Source organism: Sminthopsis crassicaudata, chromosome 5 (genome assembly GCF_048593235.1).
Source record: "Sminthopsis crassicaudata isolate SCR6 chromosome 5, ASM4859323v1, whole genome shotgun sequence".
Classification (NCBI taxonomy): domain Eukaryota; kingdom Metazoa; phylum Chordata; class Mammalia; order Dasyuromorphia; family Dasyuridae; genus Sminthopsis; species Sminthopsis crassicaudata.
This window is the reverse complement of record NC_133621.1, coordinates 36,756,448-36,776,770: the sequence shown is the minus strand read 5'-3', so window position 1 is coordinate 36,776,770 and position 20,323 is coordinate 36,756,448. Positions and strand designations below refer to the sequence as shown.

The following is a 20,323-nucleotide window of genomic DNA, read 5'->3' as shown; positions in this document are numbered from 1 at the left end:
TCACAATTCACAAAGCACAGTAGGCTGAGGCCATTTAATGAAAGGGCAAACGGGCTTACAGCTTCAACAAGCCAATCAACAAATCATTATATTATATAGCCTAGAGCCATAATTAATGTCCACAGTGATGAATATGTGAGGCAGAGAGTAGGTAGGTGATAGACAGATGCACAGACAGATAGATTGATTAATTGATAGTAGATAGATGACAGATACATGGAAAGAAACAGACAGAAAGACACACAGAAACTCAGAAAGATAGAAGTATAGATATAATAATACACACACACACACACACACACACACACACACACACACACACACATGTATGTTATGGGCCAGATCTCTGAACTTGAAACAAGGATTCTTCCAAGGTGCTAAGTCAGTGGAACTGATAAGACAATGGTTATCTAGTTTAGCTGGTGATGAATAGTTCTCTAGTTTAGTACTTAATATAGTTCCACAAGATTCACAGTATTCTACAAAATTCACACCTATGATGATGTAATTATAATAGATCATATAAGAAGCCAACAAGGCCAGAGAGAAAGAGACATTCCGTCTTTGGTCAGGTCTCCTGAGGGACTGCTTCAGACTCCGAAGGGCTTCAGACTGGAAGAAGACAGAGGGCTGGAGGCTGGAGCACAAGCTCTCAGACGGAGACAGACTTCAGACAGAGAGACCATTGTTGCCCCAGGCAAGGAGACAGACTGTGAAGGAGATAATAAAGAATTTGGACTTTATCCCTGGCTATTCTCCTGGTGATTATTCTGCTGAAACAAAGGCTGGTCTCCAGAAAACCAACCAGAACACTACACATGTATATGTATATGTGTGTGTGCGTATGTATATATATGTATGTATGTATGTATGTATAATATGTATATATGTGTATATATTTTATTCACATGTGTGTACACATATACATACATGACAGTGGTAGGTATTGAGTTCATAGAAATCTTCTCTCCTAAATAATGATTATACCCAAAATCAAAAACACAGAAATATTTGTCTTTTTCTGATAAGATAAATAATGGACTTGGAAAGCAAAATAAATGATCAGACACACCACTGTTTAAGTTTACAGTATTAAATGGATTTTTAGTTGCCACAGAGTTACTTCAAGAACAAGGTATTAAATAGAGCATTTCTAGGTTTCTGCTTTCCAGTTTCCAATCTCAGGAAATTTATGTGTTTGTGTCTTTGCCCTAAGGGACATTTAGGAATAAATTGCTCAATTCTTTCACCTAGAGCTGGGGGGGTGTATTAGCTAAAGACCATTAGGGGGATATATTAGCTGAACGACCACTGGGGGCATATTAGCTAAAGACCACTACCATGATTGATAAAGATTCATGAGTCCCTGACCTGAAAGGAATCCCACCAATCCCTATGCTTCAGATTCTCTGACTTACTCATGAGGGGAACTTTTATGGTCTCTAGGAGAATCCAGCTTCCTGTGTATGGTTCCCTACCACGTACAGTCCATCCAGAATCTATTGCTTCTTGTGTTTCCACGCCTCTGATCCCAGCCATGAGGTACGTCTCACACGTGTGAGATGTGCACTCATAACTGACTCTGGTGGGCAAGGAGAGGCCATGGAGAACAGAGAACTCCAGTCTCTTTCTTGAAATGAAGGAAAAAGAGGCAGATTCTGAGAGCCAGAAGAGTCCCTGGTGGTCATGTGAGGCACATCCTGCCTTTTCAGAATATGGAAGCCTTCAGATCCCTGGTCAGCCAAGGCAAGAGGAAAACACCTACCGTGACCCCCTCGAATCTCCCCATGATTGCCATTCTCAGAAGGCGATGAGCAACCCCATGTCCCCCATCCCGTGTCTTTGGGCTCTTAACGGCAGCCCCCACCATGATAAAGGATCTCTCCCCTGATAAGAAATGGGCCTCTGCACCAGCAGAACCAGAACATGGAGGAAGTGGATGGGAGAGAGGAGGGGGTTTAAGACTTGAGGATAGGTCCCTTCCTAGACAGACACCTGCATTTTGGACATTCAAAGAACCTCCGTGCAATGCAATTACATCAAGGATTGCTTTTACCTGCAGGTCATTTTCAATTGCAAAATTATTCCTCATTTTACAGATAGAAAAAAATGAGGCAGAGAGGGTAAATCCAACGTTGCACAGCTAGGCGATATCAGAGGGAGGTTTTGAACCCAGGTCTCCCCCACACTGAGTCCAGCTTTGGTAATTCTGCCAAGCCAGAAAGCTTCAGACATGGACTCTGAGACGGAGCACAAGGACTAGCTCAGAAGGGCTCATCAAGTGCAGTGCCAGTTGTAAAGCCCTTGGCACAATGCCAGCACACAGGAGGCACTAGATCAGTGCTCATTCCTTCACTTGTAACCAACCAGACAGTCTCTGAGGGAGGGATTTCCCCTCCAGTGCATCCTCCGTCAGGCAATGGCAGGGGGCTGCATCTGGGCACTCACACAACCAGCCCAGGGACACCAGCGTTAATATAATGAAGGTAAATGAGGACACCCTGGACTAATGACATCCGGGGAGGGCCAAGGCAACACAGTGAGGCAGGTAATTTGGTAAAGAGAACACCAGACCAGACTGAGTTCAAATCCAACATCAGACACTTCCTACCTGTGTGACCCTGGGGAAGTCACTTAACCTAAGTCTGCCTCAGTTTCCTCATCTGTAAAATGGCAAAAACAACCCAGCACCTACCTCCCGTGGTTGTTGTGAGAATTGAAAAAATGAGTTAACATTTGCAAATTACCAAAGCTGTATATAAAGACTGCTATCATCTGTAAAATGAGAGAGCCGGAAGAGATGGCCTCCGTGACCCCTTGCAGCTCAGCATCCATGGTTCTGTGGGGCTGAATGGGAAGAGGGATCCACTCTTACACGGGTGGACTATGGGGACATTCAGCTCTTTTGTGCCCAGCAGCTAGCCCAAGCTGGTGCTGGCCAATTGAGCATGGAAAACCAATGCAGGTGGTAAGGACCTTGGGTAACCCAAAGGTAGAACCTGAATCACTAATGGGAGTGAGATGCCCAGCTAAAATTCAAGGACACTTACATACAGAGCGTCTGCCCTCGAGGGCGGAGGGTGCCGGGATCGCAATTCTTGCATTCGCTTGGTGTTCTCCTCGTATTTTTCTTCAGCCAACTTCCTGCAAACAGGAGAGTGTGCCCAGAATTAAGTATGATACACGTGGGTAAAAACTGCATCAGCTCTGCAAGGGCCAAAGATGTTCTTCCCTCTGGGAGGGGAGATTTCTGGCTGCCAAGAGAGGCCGGGGTCCTGGACCAAACTTCCCTCCCTCCTATCATCTCAGTGGGATCCTGGGGGAGGAGAGAAAGAAGCTTTCCTTTCCTTCCCTGTCCACAGAAGATGCTCCTGGCACCCCTAACAGTCCTTTATGTACCTTATGATAAACAGGCTCTAGAAATAGGAGATTTCTAATATAATAATATTAATATAATTAATATAATAATATTATATAAATATAAATAGAAACATAAAATAATAATATAATATAAGAATAATAATAATAACATTCTAGGTTCTAGAAATATTTGCCATACGGCAACTTTGGTCCAAAGCCTTCCTCTAATATTGATAGGCTTATCTCTAGGACTCTGGCCAAGAGTGAAGGAGCAACAGAGTACCCAACAAAGATCACCGACAGCGGAGTAGGAAGACCCAGCTTCAAATGTGCCCACTGACTCTGTCTGTGGCCTTGCACCAGGCCATTCACTCCATGGACTCAGCTTCCTCATCAACAAAATGAGATGGTCTCAAAGGGTCCTTCCAATCTGCAATCTGCTAAATCTAAGTGGAATCTAACCAAAAGGTTGATCTTGACCTGTAAATTCCAACACTGATGAAATCACCATCTTTTGGATAGTCACACATATAAAGAGGGAACTATCATGTCAAGGGGAAGAACAACCTTTACGCTGAGAGAACTGGGAAAGGAATGGATCGGCACATTTTGCTTCAGCGAAACTCACATCAGACTCTGGTGGGACTTTTCTCTTTGCTAAATAAATGATTCCTCTGGCATGATGAATTACAGAAGATGCCGGGACTGTTATTGATGGGTTCAGATACTGAAAGATCCCTGAAGTCAGGAAGACCTGAGTTCAAATCTTGTTTCAGACACTTAACACTCCCTAGCTGTGTGACCTTGGGCAAGTTACTTAACCCCAGCCTCAGGGAAAAAAAGAAAAAGAAAAAAAAAAAGAAAGAAAGAGAAAAACAGAAAGAAAGAAAAAGAGAAAGAAAAAGAGAGAGAAAGAAAGAAAGAGAGAAAGAGAAAGAGAGAGAGAAAGAAAGAAAGAAAGAAAGAAAGAAAGAAAGAAAGAAAGAAAGAAAGAAAGAAAGAAAGAAAGAAAGAAAGAAAGAAAGGAAGGAAGGAAGGAAGGAAGGAAGGAAGGAAGGAAGGAAGGAAGGAAGGAAGGAAGGAAGGAAGGAAGGAAGGAAGGAAGGAAGGAAGGAAGGAAGGAAGGAAGGAAGGAAGGAAGGAAGGAAGGAAGGAAGGAAGGAAGGAAGGAAGGAAGGAAGGAAGAAATATACATGAAGGAGAAAATACATTTTTCATTCCTTCCTGCTTGAATTACTTCTCTTGTTACAAGCATTTTTCAGCCCACAAGGTAGCCATGGCCCCCAGCACTCTGCAAATATCCATTCCTGATGACACTGTGAAAACCTTAAAATGTTCTTTATCTCTTTACCTCTAAAAGTGGGTTACACACACACACACACACACACACACACACACACACACACACACACACACACACACACACACACTTGTGCTTCCAAAAGATGCTGGCAAAAATTTTGCTCAGCTGCCTCTGTAGGTTTTTAAATTCAAATTCTTATAACACAATATAAAAACTAAGAAGAAAGGGCCTTCTATTTTACCCCTTTCTACAAAGTCAAGACATTTTCTTTTTCTTCTTTTTCTCTTTTTTCCTTTTTTTTGTAAGAAAGGTATCCTTCTCTCAGTAATCCTGGGCTGGACAGAATGAGTGGCCACAATAAATGAAACTGGCAGGTCCTTCCTAAGCTCCCTTTCAGCCGCCAGCAGCAGTGTCTCCTTCCTAAATCACTTGGCCAGGGAGCCTGACAAGGAGTGAAAGGTGTGGGGATGAATTTCCTTCCCTTTCTTTACCTTGCTCCTCCATCTCCCATTGCCAGAAGTGAGCAATGACAGGGATCTATCATAATCGGTAAGGCTGAAGCTAAGGACTGAGATAATCCCCAAATGTTTGGACAGCTTCTGAATAATGGAGAGTCCAAGGCTGGTCAGAAATGGAAGTTTCCCTGCAATTATTGCCTCTGAGCAGGGGAACTCTTGGCAGGGCCTGAACACATGCTTTTTGAACGGTTTCATATCTCTCAATTTCTTCCTCTTCTTGTTTAAATCAACCATTTTATACCAAAGACATTCTTCTCTGGGAAGATGAGTTATGGTATATTCACACCCCAGAGGACATGGTGGATGGCCACTAGAGTTCTGTTACACGTTACTGGAAAGCTGCAATGAATTCCAGAAAGTGGCAGCTGAGTAAAAGTAAGCCCCTTCAGCCCCTCTAGAATTTGAGGCTGGCCTTCCTCCCCACCAATGTAAGGGGTGTAAGCTGGAGGCCCCCAGACATAAATAAAGCATTCTTATAACTACTATTTATTAGCAGATCCTCCAAGCCCACTGGGAAAAGGTTCTGGCTGCATCGTTCTAGTTAGGGCTCTGATTGGATTTGATTAGAAAGGGCCTATTAGCCAATCCTTCTCTTAACAGAAGTGATATGCCTGCTGCTAGACTATAAATCACGCTCCTTCAGGTTTTCCTGGCAGGACGAATCTTACAGATTGGGATAACCGGGACAGTTATGGACAAGGGCTCCCATAGCGAAAGATATCTTACTTCAGCTTCTTTTCTTTCTCATCAGCTGCGTGGAGCTTCCTTAGTCTCATTCTCTCTCGGGGAGTCATTTTCTGCACTTCAGACAGCTCCCGCAGGGTTTGTAGATGGATCTTTCTCTGCCTATAAATAATAAAAAGGCCCCCACAATACACCCACATTCCCAGGCCAAATGCAGTAGGAAAAAATAAACAAATATTTTACATTAGCATCTTTACTTTACAGAGAGAGCTGAAACAGATCAGGAACGTCAAGGCAAAAATCATGGAGTCAAGTAATGAGCCAAGCAGGATGGCAGCTAACAGGCAATCATTTTAAAATTAGACTTTTATTTAAGAGCAAATTATGGGAACTATCCAAATACCTGCTTATTTTGTTGTTAATGACTAGTTTTTGTAATTCATCATTTCACAGCTGAGAGGCTCATCAGTTAGCAGGGGAATACATGAGAGGCCTGGTAGTTATGCTTTTAGAGACCCTGAGCCATTTCCATCATAAGACTCCAAGGAATTCGAATATTTGTTTCACCCATTTTGAGATTCAGTAAGCACTTGGGATGGGGAGAGGATAGATGAGAATAGCTTGGTGTCTATTACAATGAGTATTTTAGTTTTCCGAATACCCAAGCAGAATCCACAGAGAACAGGGCAATCCATAAGAACGTAGTCACGGACCGTATGTGACCAAATGACTGAATCCACTTAAGGTAAGATCTTGTATCACGTGTGGTGTGTTCGGTGGTTTTTCAGTCTGTGTTTTATTTGGGGTTTTCCTGGCAGAAGTATTGGAGGGGTCTGTCATTTCCTTCTCCAGCTCATGAGGAAACTGGGGCAAACAGAGTGAGGCGACTTGCCTGGGGTCACACAGCTAGGAGAAATCAGAGGCTAGATTTGAGCTTAGATGGGTCCTCTATTCACTGTGTCACCTCGCTACTCTACAGTTAGGGACATTTCTATTATTTTTTATTAAAGTTTTGTTTTGTTTTGTTTTGTTTTTTAAAACATATGCATGGACAACTCTTCAACATTAGCCCTTGCAAAATCTTGTGTTCCAATTTCCCCCCTCTTTCCCTACACCCTCCCCTAGATGGCAAATAGTCCAATAAATATGGTAGAAATATAGGATTATCTCTATTATTAACATATGAACATAATGGGAAAGAAAACTAAAAAGGAGGAGAAAGGGGGACAAAGCAGTTAGAGAAAAGGGAAAAACCCCAGCAGAGGGCTATAGGACCATTCATTCCCATTATGACTCTCTTACACAAGCAGTGCATCCAAGTTGTCCAGGGATTTCCATTTCCCCCACTACTGTGTCCCACTACAGAGCTCCTGCCTTACCACTGTTCTGGAATTGACCAACATTCCCTGTTGAGGCTGATAAAAGCAGGCAGGGATCATGGCTGCTCTGGGAAAACCAGGCTTTAGAATTTGAGGGAGAATTAGTTTCTCCTAGATTTAGAGGAGGGAAAAGGACTTCAGGGACAACTGGATTTGGGGTCAGAAGGCCCCATTCTGCCACTTGTTCCATGCATAGCCTCTCTACACCTCAGTTTTCTCACCTATAAAATAGGGGAACTGAACTGGATCCCTCTGGCCCATTCCAGCTCTAAATATCTGAGATTGTTTTTATAGCAGTCCCAAAGGCAGGAATTGATGTTCCAGCTTTGGATCTGATGGTCTGTGAAGGCCTCCACAAGTCATTCAGTACTCAAAACAATCTTAGCCTTGGGTCCATAAAATCGTTTTTCTTTGCTTTTTTCTAAAATAGTATTTCATTTTTCCCAATTATATTTTAAAGCAGTTTATCTAAACATTTTAAAAATTATTTTATACTCTAATAACTATATCTCAATATCATTAATTTCCTTTTAATCCTATATATTTTACTTTATGCATTTACAAACAATATTCTGAGATAGAATCGATCTGTACCAGACTGCTACATTCTTGTTGTCCCAGGAGCAGATGGCCTCTAAAGTACCTTCCAGGCCTCAGTTTCCTGTCTTTAATCATCAAACTAACTTCAGGTTTTGATAGGCCTGTGGGGAAGATATTTTGGGGCAAGGAGTCTTCATGGAAAGATGGCCATTTATATGGACACATAGTTTCATTAGTCCTAGACTAACCTCAGCCTCTACTCCGGGCAAATATTCGTTGGGACTTTGTTCCATTATTGTTTTCTCTAAGGTGGACCGAAGAAAATGGGGCTCAGCCTTAGGCTTCACAGACACTTTCATGTGAATAGAAAGTCTTAAGTTTCTATCTATCTAAATGAGTCTTCTCTCTTCACAAGCCTAAAATATCTCTGGAACCTAACATAAGAATTTCACCTTCGCTCTTTTCAACAATAAGGTGATTCAGGCCAATTACAACAGACTTGTTATGGAGAGAACCATCTGCATGCAGAGAAAGGAGCATCGGGACTGAATGTGAATCACAATTCACCTTTTTTGCTGTTTCCTTGCTTTTTTTCTTCCTTATTTTTTTCCTTGTTTGATCTGATTTTTCTTGTGCAGCCGCCTGATAAATGTGGAAATGTTTTTAGAAGAAATGCACATGTTTAACCGATATTAGATTACTGACTGTGTAGTGGAGGTGGGAGGTGGGGAGGGAGGAAGAAAAATTTGGAACCCACGGTTTTGCAAAGGTGAATGTTGAAAACTATATTTGCATGTATTTTGAAAATAAAAAAATCTATTATTAAAAAATTTTAAAAGAATTTAAAAGATAATAAGCAATAGAGGATAAGGAAACTCTGCTTGTTTAAAAAAAAGTATATATCTACATATTAGTTGTCTATATTATTTTAATTTTAAAAGTTTGATTTTTAATAAATGATCCCTCTGTCTTCTGGGGAAAAAAATAATTTCCCTTAAGTGGAGAGACCAAAGACCAGGGAATTAAAGAAGGAAAAGGTAACTCAAGGTAAATAGGGAAAGCTTTCATGTGGACAGTGTGCTGAAATAGGAAAAAATTGCCTTTGGTAATTTGGAAAGGGGATGCTCATCAATTGGGGAATGGCTCAATAAATTGTGGTATGTGCTTGTGATGGAATATTATTGTTCTGTGGGAAATGATGAGCAGAATGCTTTCGGAAAAACCTGGAAAGTCCTCCAAGAACTTAAGCAAAGTGAAATGTACTATATAGAAAATAATAGCAATGTTCTGAGATGACCTGCTGTAAATGACTTTACTGTTCTCAGTATTACAATCATCCACAACTTCTCTGAAGGAGAAATGATGAAAAATTCTATCCATATCTAGAGAAGGAATAGATTGTGTCTGAATACAGATTGAAGCAGTCTCTCTTTCTCCAATTAATTTTTCTTGAGGGTTTTTACTTTCATTAGGATAGGAGAACTATGTTTTTTCTCACAACTTGAATTTTATGGAAATGTTTTGTATAATTTCACGTGTGACTTTTTAAATTGTGGATGGAGATAAGGGAGAGAACCTAGAACTCAAAATTTTTTTAATATAAATTTTTTTATTTTGAATGTAGGGAAAATATTAAATAAATAAAATAAATTTTAAAAAATTAGGAAAAGAAAAATTCCCTTTGATACCTTAAAATTTACACTTACACCACTATCTAGAAACTAACCCAAAATTTAGAAATGAAAATTAGGAGGGTCTTGGGTTGCTTTCCATTAGCGCTCAATAAAAATTAAAATATCATAGGCCATTAAATGGTCTTCATGACTCTGATAGAAGATTGACAAGGGAGAAAAAAATGCAATTTGAGAACCACTTTTGGATTTGATTTGTCTAAGTTATACTTTTCCTTTATAAATACAGATATAACCAAATAGATTTATTTCTGGAGAAGTCCTAATAATATCCCCTCAGGTGAGTAAGGGATCGGAATGCAAATCTATAGCTACTTTAAGGGCAGGAAAGTGAAATCCAATGTCACCTTAAAGGCAGTTACTGGTAGGTCAAGTATAGAACTCCCCAGACTTTATACATAAAGACTAGATCGTTTTCCAGACTATATATAAAGGCACTGAGTCCAGGGACTGAAATGGAATAAATTACTCAGATAATTCAGGCCAAAAAAAAATACTCAAATTTTCATTAAAGCAACAGAAGCAGGTGTCTTTTCTCTGCTTCTGTCTGTAGATACCTAATTTGAGTTCAAAATGTTTCTCTTTCCTACTTATCTTACTTAACTGGCCTCAATCCCCTTCCTCATACAAATTTTTATAGAAAGCATGAATGTTTTATATGCAAGCAATACAAAATACTTTCATGGTCAAATGGCCATAATCCAAATACTCTCCCTGAATATAATACTGTCTAAATCCTCCCCACCAGGATAGTGTTATGCATGTTAAAGAAATTACTACTAAATGAGCATTTATTGTTTCTAGGAAAGCCTTTGATTGAATTAGTCATTCTGAGTGTGCACTGAGTGGCTTGGTGGTCAGAAAAAAATTGGACTTTATGGTATAAACCTTTGCGGCTGTCCCTTAATATGTCTCTTTAAAGGCAACCCTGAACTGCTCTTGGTATCCCTAAGCCTCACAGGTTGGTGTTATTGATCCATTAGATACCTGATGATATACTTGCTAGAATGGGATGGAACTCAACTGAAGAGCAGGAAAGTTCATAATAATATAAATGCTGTTACTAAGTTCACTATGCAATCACAAGCAAACCACTCAACCTTCCTGGCCCTTGATGTTCTCATACATAGAAAAGTTTAACTAATGGTCACTAAAATTCTAATATTCTGTGTTTGCAAAGTAAAATACTACATAAAAACAAATATTAATGTTGGGGAGAGAGATTTTTAATTTTCTCACAATAAAAAAGGGAATCAGGGAATGAAGAAGACTGAGAATGACTTCAGTTTCCTCATCCATAATATGAAGAGATGGATTCTCTCTGGGCTCCTCGTCTGTTTTCACTCACATAGGCTAGAACATCAATATCAATAGGGAAGGGGAAGGGAAGATTTATTAAGTACTTACTGGGTACCAAGCACAACACAAAGTGCTTTATCAATATAAAATCCTGATGATCACTCAAGAATGTTAATAAAACAGAATAGAGCTTGGATAAAGCCACAGATAACATGCTCATCAGATCTGAAACTGGCCCAAAGCCACCAAGGACAGCTACCATGTTGGAAATCAAGAGTCCAGAGCCAAAAAGATCTTGGCAGGCTACAGTTTGGGACCAGATCTAATGAGGCAAAAATCTAATTAGGATAAATTTAAAGTCTTACATTTGTATTTAAAATAGCATTATAAGTCTAAGATGGAGAAGCCATAAAGAACAGTGGATATGAAAAAAGATTTGCAGGTTTTAGTGGACTGCATGCCCCAAATTGGGCAAAATTATTATTATGTGGCAGAGAAAATAAACACATTTAGAAGGATGTTATAGGCAGAATAATAGACTGGTCAGAATAAATGGAGAGTATGGTTATAGGTTCTCAGAGCCATGTATTAGGAAGGGCACTGAGAAGCTAGGCAACGAGAGTGACTGTCAGTTGTATTAGAGATGGAACTCTTTTGCTTCTGAAATTCTAGGATTCTTTGGTTCGGAGGAGGAAGAGGGATGGTAATGGGTCTCGAGATCATGGCATATAAAGAGAGGCTGAAGTAATAGCAATGCAAGAGGGGACTTGGGTAGAGAGGCTGAGGAGGGGAGAGCCTTCTTTAAAAGTCTTTAAGCTTGAAAAGGATACCACATGGAAAAAAGACTAGATTTGTGAAATCATAGGACCAGCTCTTCTCACAATAAAGAAGGAAGCTGGGATGACATAAGGTGGAAATCTAAGATGAGTCATAACTAAAGACTTTGAAAACCACTCATTCTCTAGTGGTTATTTGTATCTTAGGGCAATATTTTTTAAATTTTCCAGTGATTCCCACAGGGATTTTTTTCCAAAGGAGATGTATGAATAATACTTTGTCAGTTTTAAATTAAGCAAACAATAAATGAAAGTCATTTGTATTTCCCATATGGAAGGCACATGAGTATAAATATCACTAGATGCTTTGGGTATCAATTTCTCAATATTTTTGCAAGAGAATAACAGCAGATGGCTGGTCTGTGTTTTGATTTATAAGCTTATATGATTTCCACTTGCTTCCACCAGGGAAAAGGGCTTTGGAATATAACATGACCAAGCCACCCCTGCTTCTCCTCATGGCCTCCATGGACTCTAGGATCCCTCCCAATACCAAACTCAATATTAATATTCCTATAAAGATCAATGCTTTCAATGATCTTCCAGCCTGAAATGCAGCTTTTTTTAAACAAAAAAAACAATTTACTCACATGACATCAATGAGATGATCTGATTTTGTCTGACAGTTCAAATTCTTATCTTCCACGGTCATGCTGGAATATTTATACATCATGCACTGTAAAAGAACCATGGTCCTGACAAAGTTAATGATCCTTTCTTGAAGGACAAAAAAAGCACAAAATTGTCACATGACATTTTCATCTACTTCACCTCCAACCCTCAAACTATCCATAGCCTAATAATGCATCATTAACTAGTGTAAAGCCTGGGAATGAGATGACTATTCACTTTTTTCTCCTTTTTTAATGAAGGGGTGTATTTTAGACAAGATGGTCTAATAAGACATCAGCTGATAATTTCACTGCCCTTCCCTCCACCCCTTAAAAACTGCATTTCATCCATCAAAGTCCATGGGCATCATTTTGTTGAAGAGACAGAATGTAATGAAAGTTTTTGGAATATAAATGATCTCTCTGAGACCCACTTAGATCAAATAAAAGAGACATACTTTAACCTCAAAGAGTAAGGACCAAAATACTCCTAAAAGAGCAAATAATTAGCTTCCTTCTCACCATCTTAATAAAGGCAGCTTACCATCTAGTGTGCCATCTATACAGAAATAGCATAAGCCAACCAATAAATACTTACTAAGTACTTATCATATATCAGACATTGTGCTAAATATATCTGGGATACAAAAAAAAAAGACAAAAATAGTTCCTGTCCTCAAGAAGCTTCTTACATTCTCAAATAAATTCACCTGGTTTATTAGAAGATCTTTAATAAAAAAGGCAAGATTACATTCAGATCAATAAACATTTACTTGGCACCTTGAGTGAACTCTATGAAGGCACTATGCTAGAAGCTGGGGAATGGAAGACCAAAAAAAAAGTAGTCCCCACCAGCATTATCATCAGTATTCTCTTGTCTTTCTAGACCTATATTCACTGAGCATTTTGGTAAAAACACTAAAATCCATGATATCCAGGATGACCATTTGGCTTGTGTGCAAAACTTAAACCTTGACTCTACAACAAGGGTTACACCTGGATCTCTCCTGGTTGGGGACTGGTTGTTCAACTCTCAAACTATCCTTCCCTCTCGAAGAGGATCCAACCACTGTGTTAGAGTCCAGCTGCAGAGTGTCCGACTGTGGCCGATCACTTCCATACAAGCTCGCAACGCTCTGCCACAGCTCAGACCCAAATGCCCCAGTGAAGATTTGAGGTAGCATCTGAGAAGTCTTTCCCTACTTTTTAATCTCATTTCTTTTATTCCCAATGAATCCTAATGTATCTTGTTCCCAAAAGCATCTCTTCAAGGCATATGATTCTTATTTAAATGCTAATGAGAGCTCCTCTGAATCTTTTTCACATAAATACCTGCAGTTGCTCATCGATGTAAGGGATTTTTAAAATTTCTAACGCTGACGGTCTCAATGAAGGACTCTTGTTCAACATGCTGTAATATTTTAAAAGAAAAACATTTTTTTTCAAAAGGCTGAAATAGGAATGCAAAGCCAAAATCATACGGGTGAAGAAAACCTGTATTTCATCTACCTTTGCATGATGGAATTCAGCTCTGCTGGGTATCTAGCAGGAAGAGAAGGTGTGTCACCTTCAACGATTTTTAAAACAATGGATAAGAAATTGTGACCAGTGAATGCATGATTCATGCAGCACAGCTCATACAGAATGCATGCCAGTGACCTAGAAGAACAAAGGCACAGATTTTAAATGGAGGCATGGGGAAAGGTGTGACTCCACATGCATTTATCACCCACAGTCACAAGCCCAATAGAGCATGGCAGAGAAGCAGTTCCCTGTACTTTCCCTGCCTAATGAGAAACCCTAACTCCACACTGGTCCCTTCTCTGGTTGCAGAGACAGAAGTGGAGTGGGCAAGGGAAGCTAATCTTGGACAAAGATGGAACTAGAGAAAAAATATGCACGAGCATCTTGTCAGGCTGAGGCAGTTCTGACAGGGCAGAAAGTTCTAAACACTTAGAACCTTCAACTTTGCTTTTTCACTGGAGAGAAAGCAGCATTCTTTACTAAGACACTGGGGTGCCTTGTTGCATGGAGAAGCAGGACTTGGACTCAGAAAGGCCGGAGTCCAAATCTTGCCCCAAACACTCATGAGGCGTGAGACTGTTGGCAAATCACTTACCTTTCAGCCCTTACTTCTCTGGCTGTAGAATAAGGAATAACAATAATAGTACCTACCTCACGGGGCTGTTAGGAAAATCAAATGAGAGAACATATATACATATATACACACACATATGCTAGCTATTAATAACATTAATAACATCATAATAACATTATGACATCCTCCATCCTTCTCACCAGCAGATAGCCACCTGTATGGGCAACTAGATGTCTGAATGCTCCTCTGAGCTGCAGCTGGGGATAATGGGTAAAGAACTGGCCTTGGAGTCAAGAAAATTAAGGTGCCTAAGTGGTTGTGGACAGTGAATTAACTTGTTGGTGCTCTCAGGCAGTTTGCTAAGATTGTAAGTTATAGAAGTGTTCATCTGTATTGTTTAAGGGAATTTTCTCATTTAGATTTCCTGGCAGTGATGAAATAATCCTATTAAAAAAAAAGAATCTCTTTTGAGTATGAAAGTCCAGAATATAATTTTGAAGTAACTCTGAAAGAGAGCATGTCTGAGCCATAAGAAAATCTTCTTAAAGAGATCTGGTCAATATTGCTACTATAATATTGTAATTTTTCAGTAGATTTGCATAGAAATTTGTTTTTGTAAGATTCAACACAATCCAATTTGATCTCCCTCTGATATGACTCCAGATAGAAATCTTAAGGTAGAAAATGAAGAATTCCTCCCTCTGGACACCTTCAGTGTTATTAGGTAAGTCCAGCCATGCCTTTTTTCTCCCACAAGACACTCCTACTTACTAGTCACCCTCTCTGACTCCACACTTGCAGAGATCTTTCTTTGTAAGGGCAAGGGAAAAGTGGTGAATGAGAATGTTTGATCCAATCTCCAAATCCTAGCCTAGAAAGCAAATCCTACTCATTTTATCCTTCACCAAAGGAAAAATAAAATATCTTCTTAGAAGGGAAAGAGAAAGCATTGTGCCCAGAAGTGTTTTACAAACATCTCACTTGATAATCCACAGTGGGAACTGGAAAAGGAGGGCTTAAGTGGCAGTTTACTAACCCAAATTCTCTGCTGGTGAAAAATCAGATGCATCAAACACTGCTGTTCCTCTAGCACAGGGGATGAAGTCCCCAGCTATCTCCATGGAACCTGGATTCAATCAATGATCCTCTCCTCTAGACCTAAATTCCTTCTACCACCATGTATCACTTCCAAAATTCCTACTTTGACTCCAAATACTTCTCCTGAAAGACTCTCCAAAACTTGACTCTTTTCAATAATTTGACTCCAAACATTTCTCACAAAAGACTCTCCAAAACTTGACTCTTTTCAATAATGAGATGATTCAGACCAAATCCAATAGACATGTGATGAAGAGAGCCATCTGTATCTAGAGAGAGGATTATGGGGACAGAATATGGATCAAAGCATAATATTTTCACTTTTCTTGTTATTTTTGTTTGCTTGATTTTTTTCTCATCTTTTGATCTTTTGATAGGATTTGATCCATTTGATCTGATTTTTCTTGGGCAGTATAATAAATGTAGAAATATATTTAGAAGAATTGAACATATTTAAACTATATTGGATTGCTTGCTGCTTAAGGGGGAAGTGAGGAAGAAAAGTATGGAACACAAGGTCTTGCAAGGATGAATGTTGAAAATTATCTATGTGTGTATTTTGAAAAAAAAATAAAAGCTATTATTTTTTAAAGTCTCCAAAATGATTCATTTGCACAAAAAATATTTATAGCTACTCTTTTTCTGTTGGCAAAAAAATTAGAAATTGAGAGGATATCCACCAACTTGGGAATGATTGAACAAAGTGTGGCATATGACTATAATGTAATATTATTGTGCTATTAGAAATGACATTGTAGGATGATTTCAAAAAAAAACTGAAAAGTCTTAAATGAACTGATATTGAGTAAAGTAAGCAGAACCAGGAGGACACTGTACATAGTCACAGCAACATTGTACAATGAACAATGATCCAAGATAATCCCAAAGAATTCATGATGAAAAATGCTATCTGCTTTGAGAGAAAGAACTAATGGTATTTGAATACAGACTGAAACAAACTATTTTCCCTCCTTCTCTCTCATTTCCTTTTTTCTTTCTTTTTTTGTTTTCTTCTACAAAATGACCAATATAGAAATATTTTACATGATTACATATATATATATATATACAACCTCTACCAGACTGGTTACTATCTCAGGGAGAGAGGAGGAGAGGGAGAAAGGCATAGAATTTGGAATTCAAAACTTAAAAAAGCACAACAAAAATTGAAAATTATTTTACCTGTAATTTGGGAGGAAATAAAAAAATTATAAAAAAAAATCTCCAAGTCATTTCCAAGATAGAAAGAAAATAACACTATCTCCTTGATTGTATATCTCCTAGAAACCCATGAAACCAGGCTATGAACCTTTCCTCCTGCCTGCAGACTCCTTTTATCTCAAAGCCTATTACATTGACATTTATAAAGTATTTACCATGTTTAAGACACTGTATTTGTCACTTGCACAAAAATGAAAAATAAAAACAGCACAAAGTAATAAGGAAGACACAGGAAAAAAAAGAATAAAGAAAATGCAATTGTGAAAAATTTAGTTTATGACATCAGTAATTGCTCATAGGGTCTGTTGTATATATTTTTTTGAATTGACAATTTTTAATTGATTGACAATGATCCAAAAAATTCAAAATAACATATGTTCCTCATCTAGAGAAGTATCCATGTACTCAGGATACAGAATGAGACATGTATTTTTCAGATGTGGCCAATACAGGAATGTTTTCTTGACTATGCATATTATTATGAGGGCTTCTTTTTTCCTTTCTTTTTCGAATGAGGAGAGGAGGTAAGAGGAGAAGAAATTAAGTTTTTGTTCATTGAAAAAAGAAAAATGTGCTTAAAGGGAATATTGTGCTATCTTTAAAATTGAAAATTTTAAAGATATCTTTAAAATTGAAAAAAGAAATGTGCTTAAAGGGAGTATTGTGCTATCTTTAAAATAAAACAAAGTATCCAAAATAAACTAAAATTTTAGATATCAGAGGAGTCTTGGACAAGCATAAAGAGAACGACAGATATTGTTTATTTTACTCAAATCCTGCCTAATTCCAATTTCAAGAGTTGTCTTTTTTAAAGATGGGGATGGGAACAAGTATTCTAGAACTTCATCAGTTCCCCATGCAAACAGACCACTGACCATCGTGAGACAGATTAACTCCATTGTTAATGGCACTTCCCATATTTCTAATATGTTGTTTTTTCCCTCCTTGTTCTTCCAAAACTTAGTCTATCTTTAAGGGAAAAAAATAATAAACTTTACTTCTTGATGGGTTTGGTCTCTACTCCTGCCTGATTACTTGGAGCTCCCAGAGAGCACCAACAGCATACACTAGTGCTCTGCAAGAACTCCCATCTCAAGATTAGACCAGGACATTTTAATACTCCTACTACCTAACTCATGATTTTGCCCTAAGGATCAGAGTTAAATGTAAAGAAATTCATAAAGGCTAATATGCATTCTCATTATAATCACCAATTACTATATTAGATATAATAATATATGAGTTTACATACAAGAGAAAATACAAAATAGACTGCCTTGAAATTGAAACTCATCTAGTGGTCTGACTCTGAACTTTAGATCAAAAAATAAGAGATTAGCCCAAAAGAAGGAAGGTGGAAGAAGAGCTGGTTCTCTAACCCAGTTTTCAGGGGGTAAATACTGAAACTGAATGATTGAAAAGTGAATATACAGAATACTGGGATTGACTGATAGAACTTACCCACCTTTTTTGAGCAATTGATTGATTCTGTCATGCTTTGTAATAAAAATGTTTTAATATTCGTATAAGAAAGCAGGAGAATGTGTTGTTTTCTGCAAGATAGGGGGGAAATGTCATGTTTCCTTCTATAAGTTGAAGCAGAAGTTAGGATGCCCAATCCCAGAAGGAAATATGGTAGCAGGTAGAAACAATATGAGATAATAGCAAATAAACTTGGGATTTGCTAGAAGAAAGTAGCAGCATTTAGGATCTGGTCATGAAGGGCAGACTCCTTTGCTAAGGTGACAAAATACATTTTCAATCTTTACAGAAAAAAGCATAATTGGGTGGAAAAGTACAGTATATATTTAGGTAACACCTATGGGAAGCCTATCTGTTCAGACCTCAAGGACACGGTATAGGTTGCAGCAGCATCCTGGTGACAGAGAATCCAAATTACAATGAGAAAGTCAATATGTGTTTATCCCTAGCTCCACAAAGTCTAAATTCGGGACTTTTACGTGGAAATGTCCTAGACAAGATTGATTTTTATAAAGATAAAGGCAACGAGTTTATGTTGGAAAGTAATAAGAAAGAATGTTGGCTCTTATATTTAAAAACACCATTACATAAATGACTGAAATTTTGTATAAACAGTACAGCATTATCATGGGGATGGGAAGTATAGAAATCTAGAAGTAGATGGTAAAGATAAACCATCTTCATGGTACAGATTGTCAGAGTTATGAAAAGCAGGCAAGAGAGAGCACTTTATATGAAATGCTATTGAATTGATTTTAAACAGTCGATATTAAAGAAATTCTAGCATATACCAAAAATATGATTTATAAAGAAAATGGCCAAGGACAGAAATGTGTTTTGCTTGCTATGATTTTTTAAATGCAATGATTAAATGTCACTATAAAGTGTTATTAACATTGGAGGGGAAAAAACTTTTATCCACAATGAACAAATATATAGCATTGGTTCAAGTAGAGACTATTCCTTTAAGCCCCAACCTTATAATGAGAACTACTTTAAAAGAAAAAAAAATCTAAGCTGAAAATTACACAAAAAATTATCACATAAAATTTATTATGAAAGGTATTTGAGAGTTTTTTAGTTTTTTTTTTATTTTGCATTTCTTTCAAATGTTTCCTGATTCTTTGCCCCAATTCATTCATATCTTGTCAAGAACAAAATGATCGTTTTACCTAGGTGTTTGGGGAAAGTGTCCTCCATATTCAGATCCTTCTGCTATTTTATGAAATACTAAAATATTTAGGACCTTCCAGTATAAACTATTCTCTAAAATAAAGTCAAGCACTCACATAATTTACATTCAACCATCACAGCTCCCAGAGGCACAATTCAATCCAAGGATGCAGTAATGCCATAATTGTTATTCTAGTTACATGAACACTGTGGTACAATGGAGAGAGCAATGAATTTGGGCTGAAAGGACCTAAATTTAAATCCTGGGCAAGTGACTTCAGCTCTCTGGGCCTCAGTTTACTTCTCTGTAAAATGAGGATATTAGACTGGATGACCTCCAGACCTCTGGTATAGGATCAACCTAATGTGACTTCCAAATAGATCTAACATGGATCCCATTCCTTGGGTCCATACTGTACCCTTACAATGTTTCACAAATATGACCCATGCAAACACATTATCCTGACTGGAAGAACAAATCCAAGTACACAACCTACTGTTAATGGTGGAGTAGCAAAGTAAGAAACCAGAATATTCTTATCATTCATTAGAAAAGCCCAGATCGTGAATAATTTTGACAAATATATGCTTTATGAATTTTTTCTATTCAGACCTAGGATTTCATCAATATGGGGAACTCTTGAAATGGAAATTCCCTTTATTGATGGAGAGCTGCAATTCCTCTGTCTGGAAGAGCTGCTTGAGGTGCTGAAGAAGTGACTGGTCCAGCATGAAGCAGCTAATATTCAAGTGTCAAAGTCAGGATTTCGAGGGTCTTGAGGACTGTAAAGGCCAGCTCTCTTTCCATAACCCCAGAGGTCAAACAGGGGGCCTGAACCCGAACAAAGTGTCATTGGGAAATATTTAACAAAATCAAGAAAAATGCAATAGAACTAAAGGCAATGTTAACATATATATATATATATATATATATATATATATATATATATATATATATATATATATATATATATCTTGCTTTTATTTGAGTTTGACCCCAAGCTGCTGCTCATTTAGTGATTTAAAATGA

At 38.2% G+C, this 20,323-nt stretch overlaps 1 protein-coding gene across 3 annotated transcripts in view; it reads right to left on the bottom strand.

Annotated features, from left to right (window-relative positions):
- Positions 1–20,323, bottom strand: part of NEK11 (NIMA related kinase 11) — a 267,788-nt gene that overhangs the window by 141,742 nt on the left and 105,723 nt on the right. For all 3 annotated transcript variants that reach the window (XM_074270948.1, XM_074270949.1, XM_074270950.1), the window contains 5 exons: positions 13,731–13,880; positions 13,554–13,632; positions 12,201–12,286; positions 5,908–6,027; positions 3,051–3,144 (listed from right to left, as the gene is read on the bottom strand). In XM_074270948.1, the coding sequence (XP_074127049.1) occupies positions 3,051–3,144; positions 5,908–6,027; positions 12,201–12,286; positions 13,554–13,632; positions 13,731–13,880 (529 nt within the window). The remainder of the gene's footprint in view (positions 1–3,050; positions 3,145–5,907; positions 6,028–12,200; positions 12,287–13,553; positions 13,633–13,730; positions 13,881–20,323) is intronic.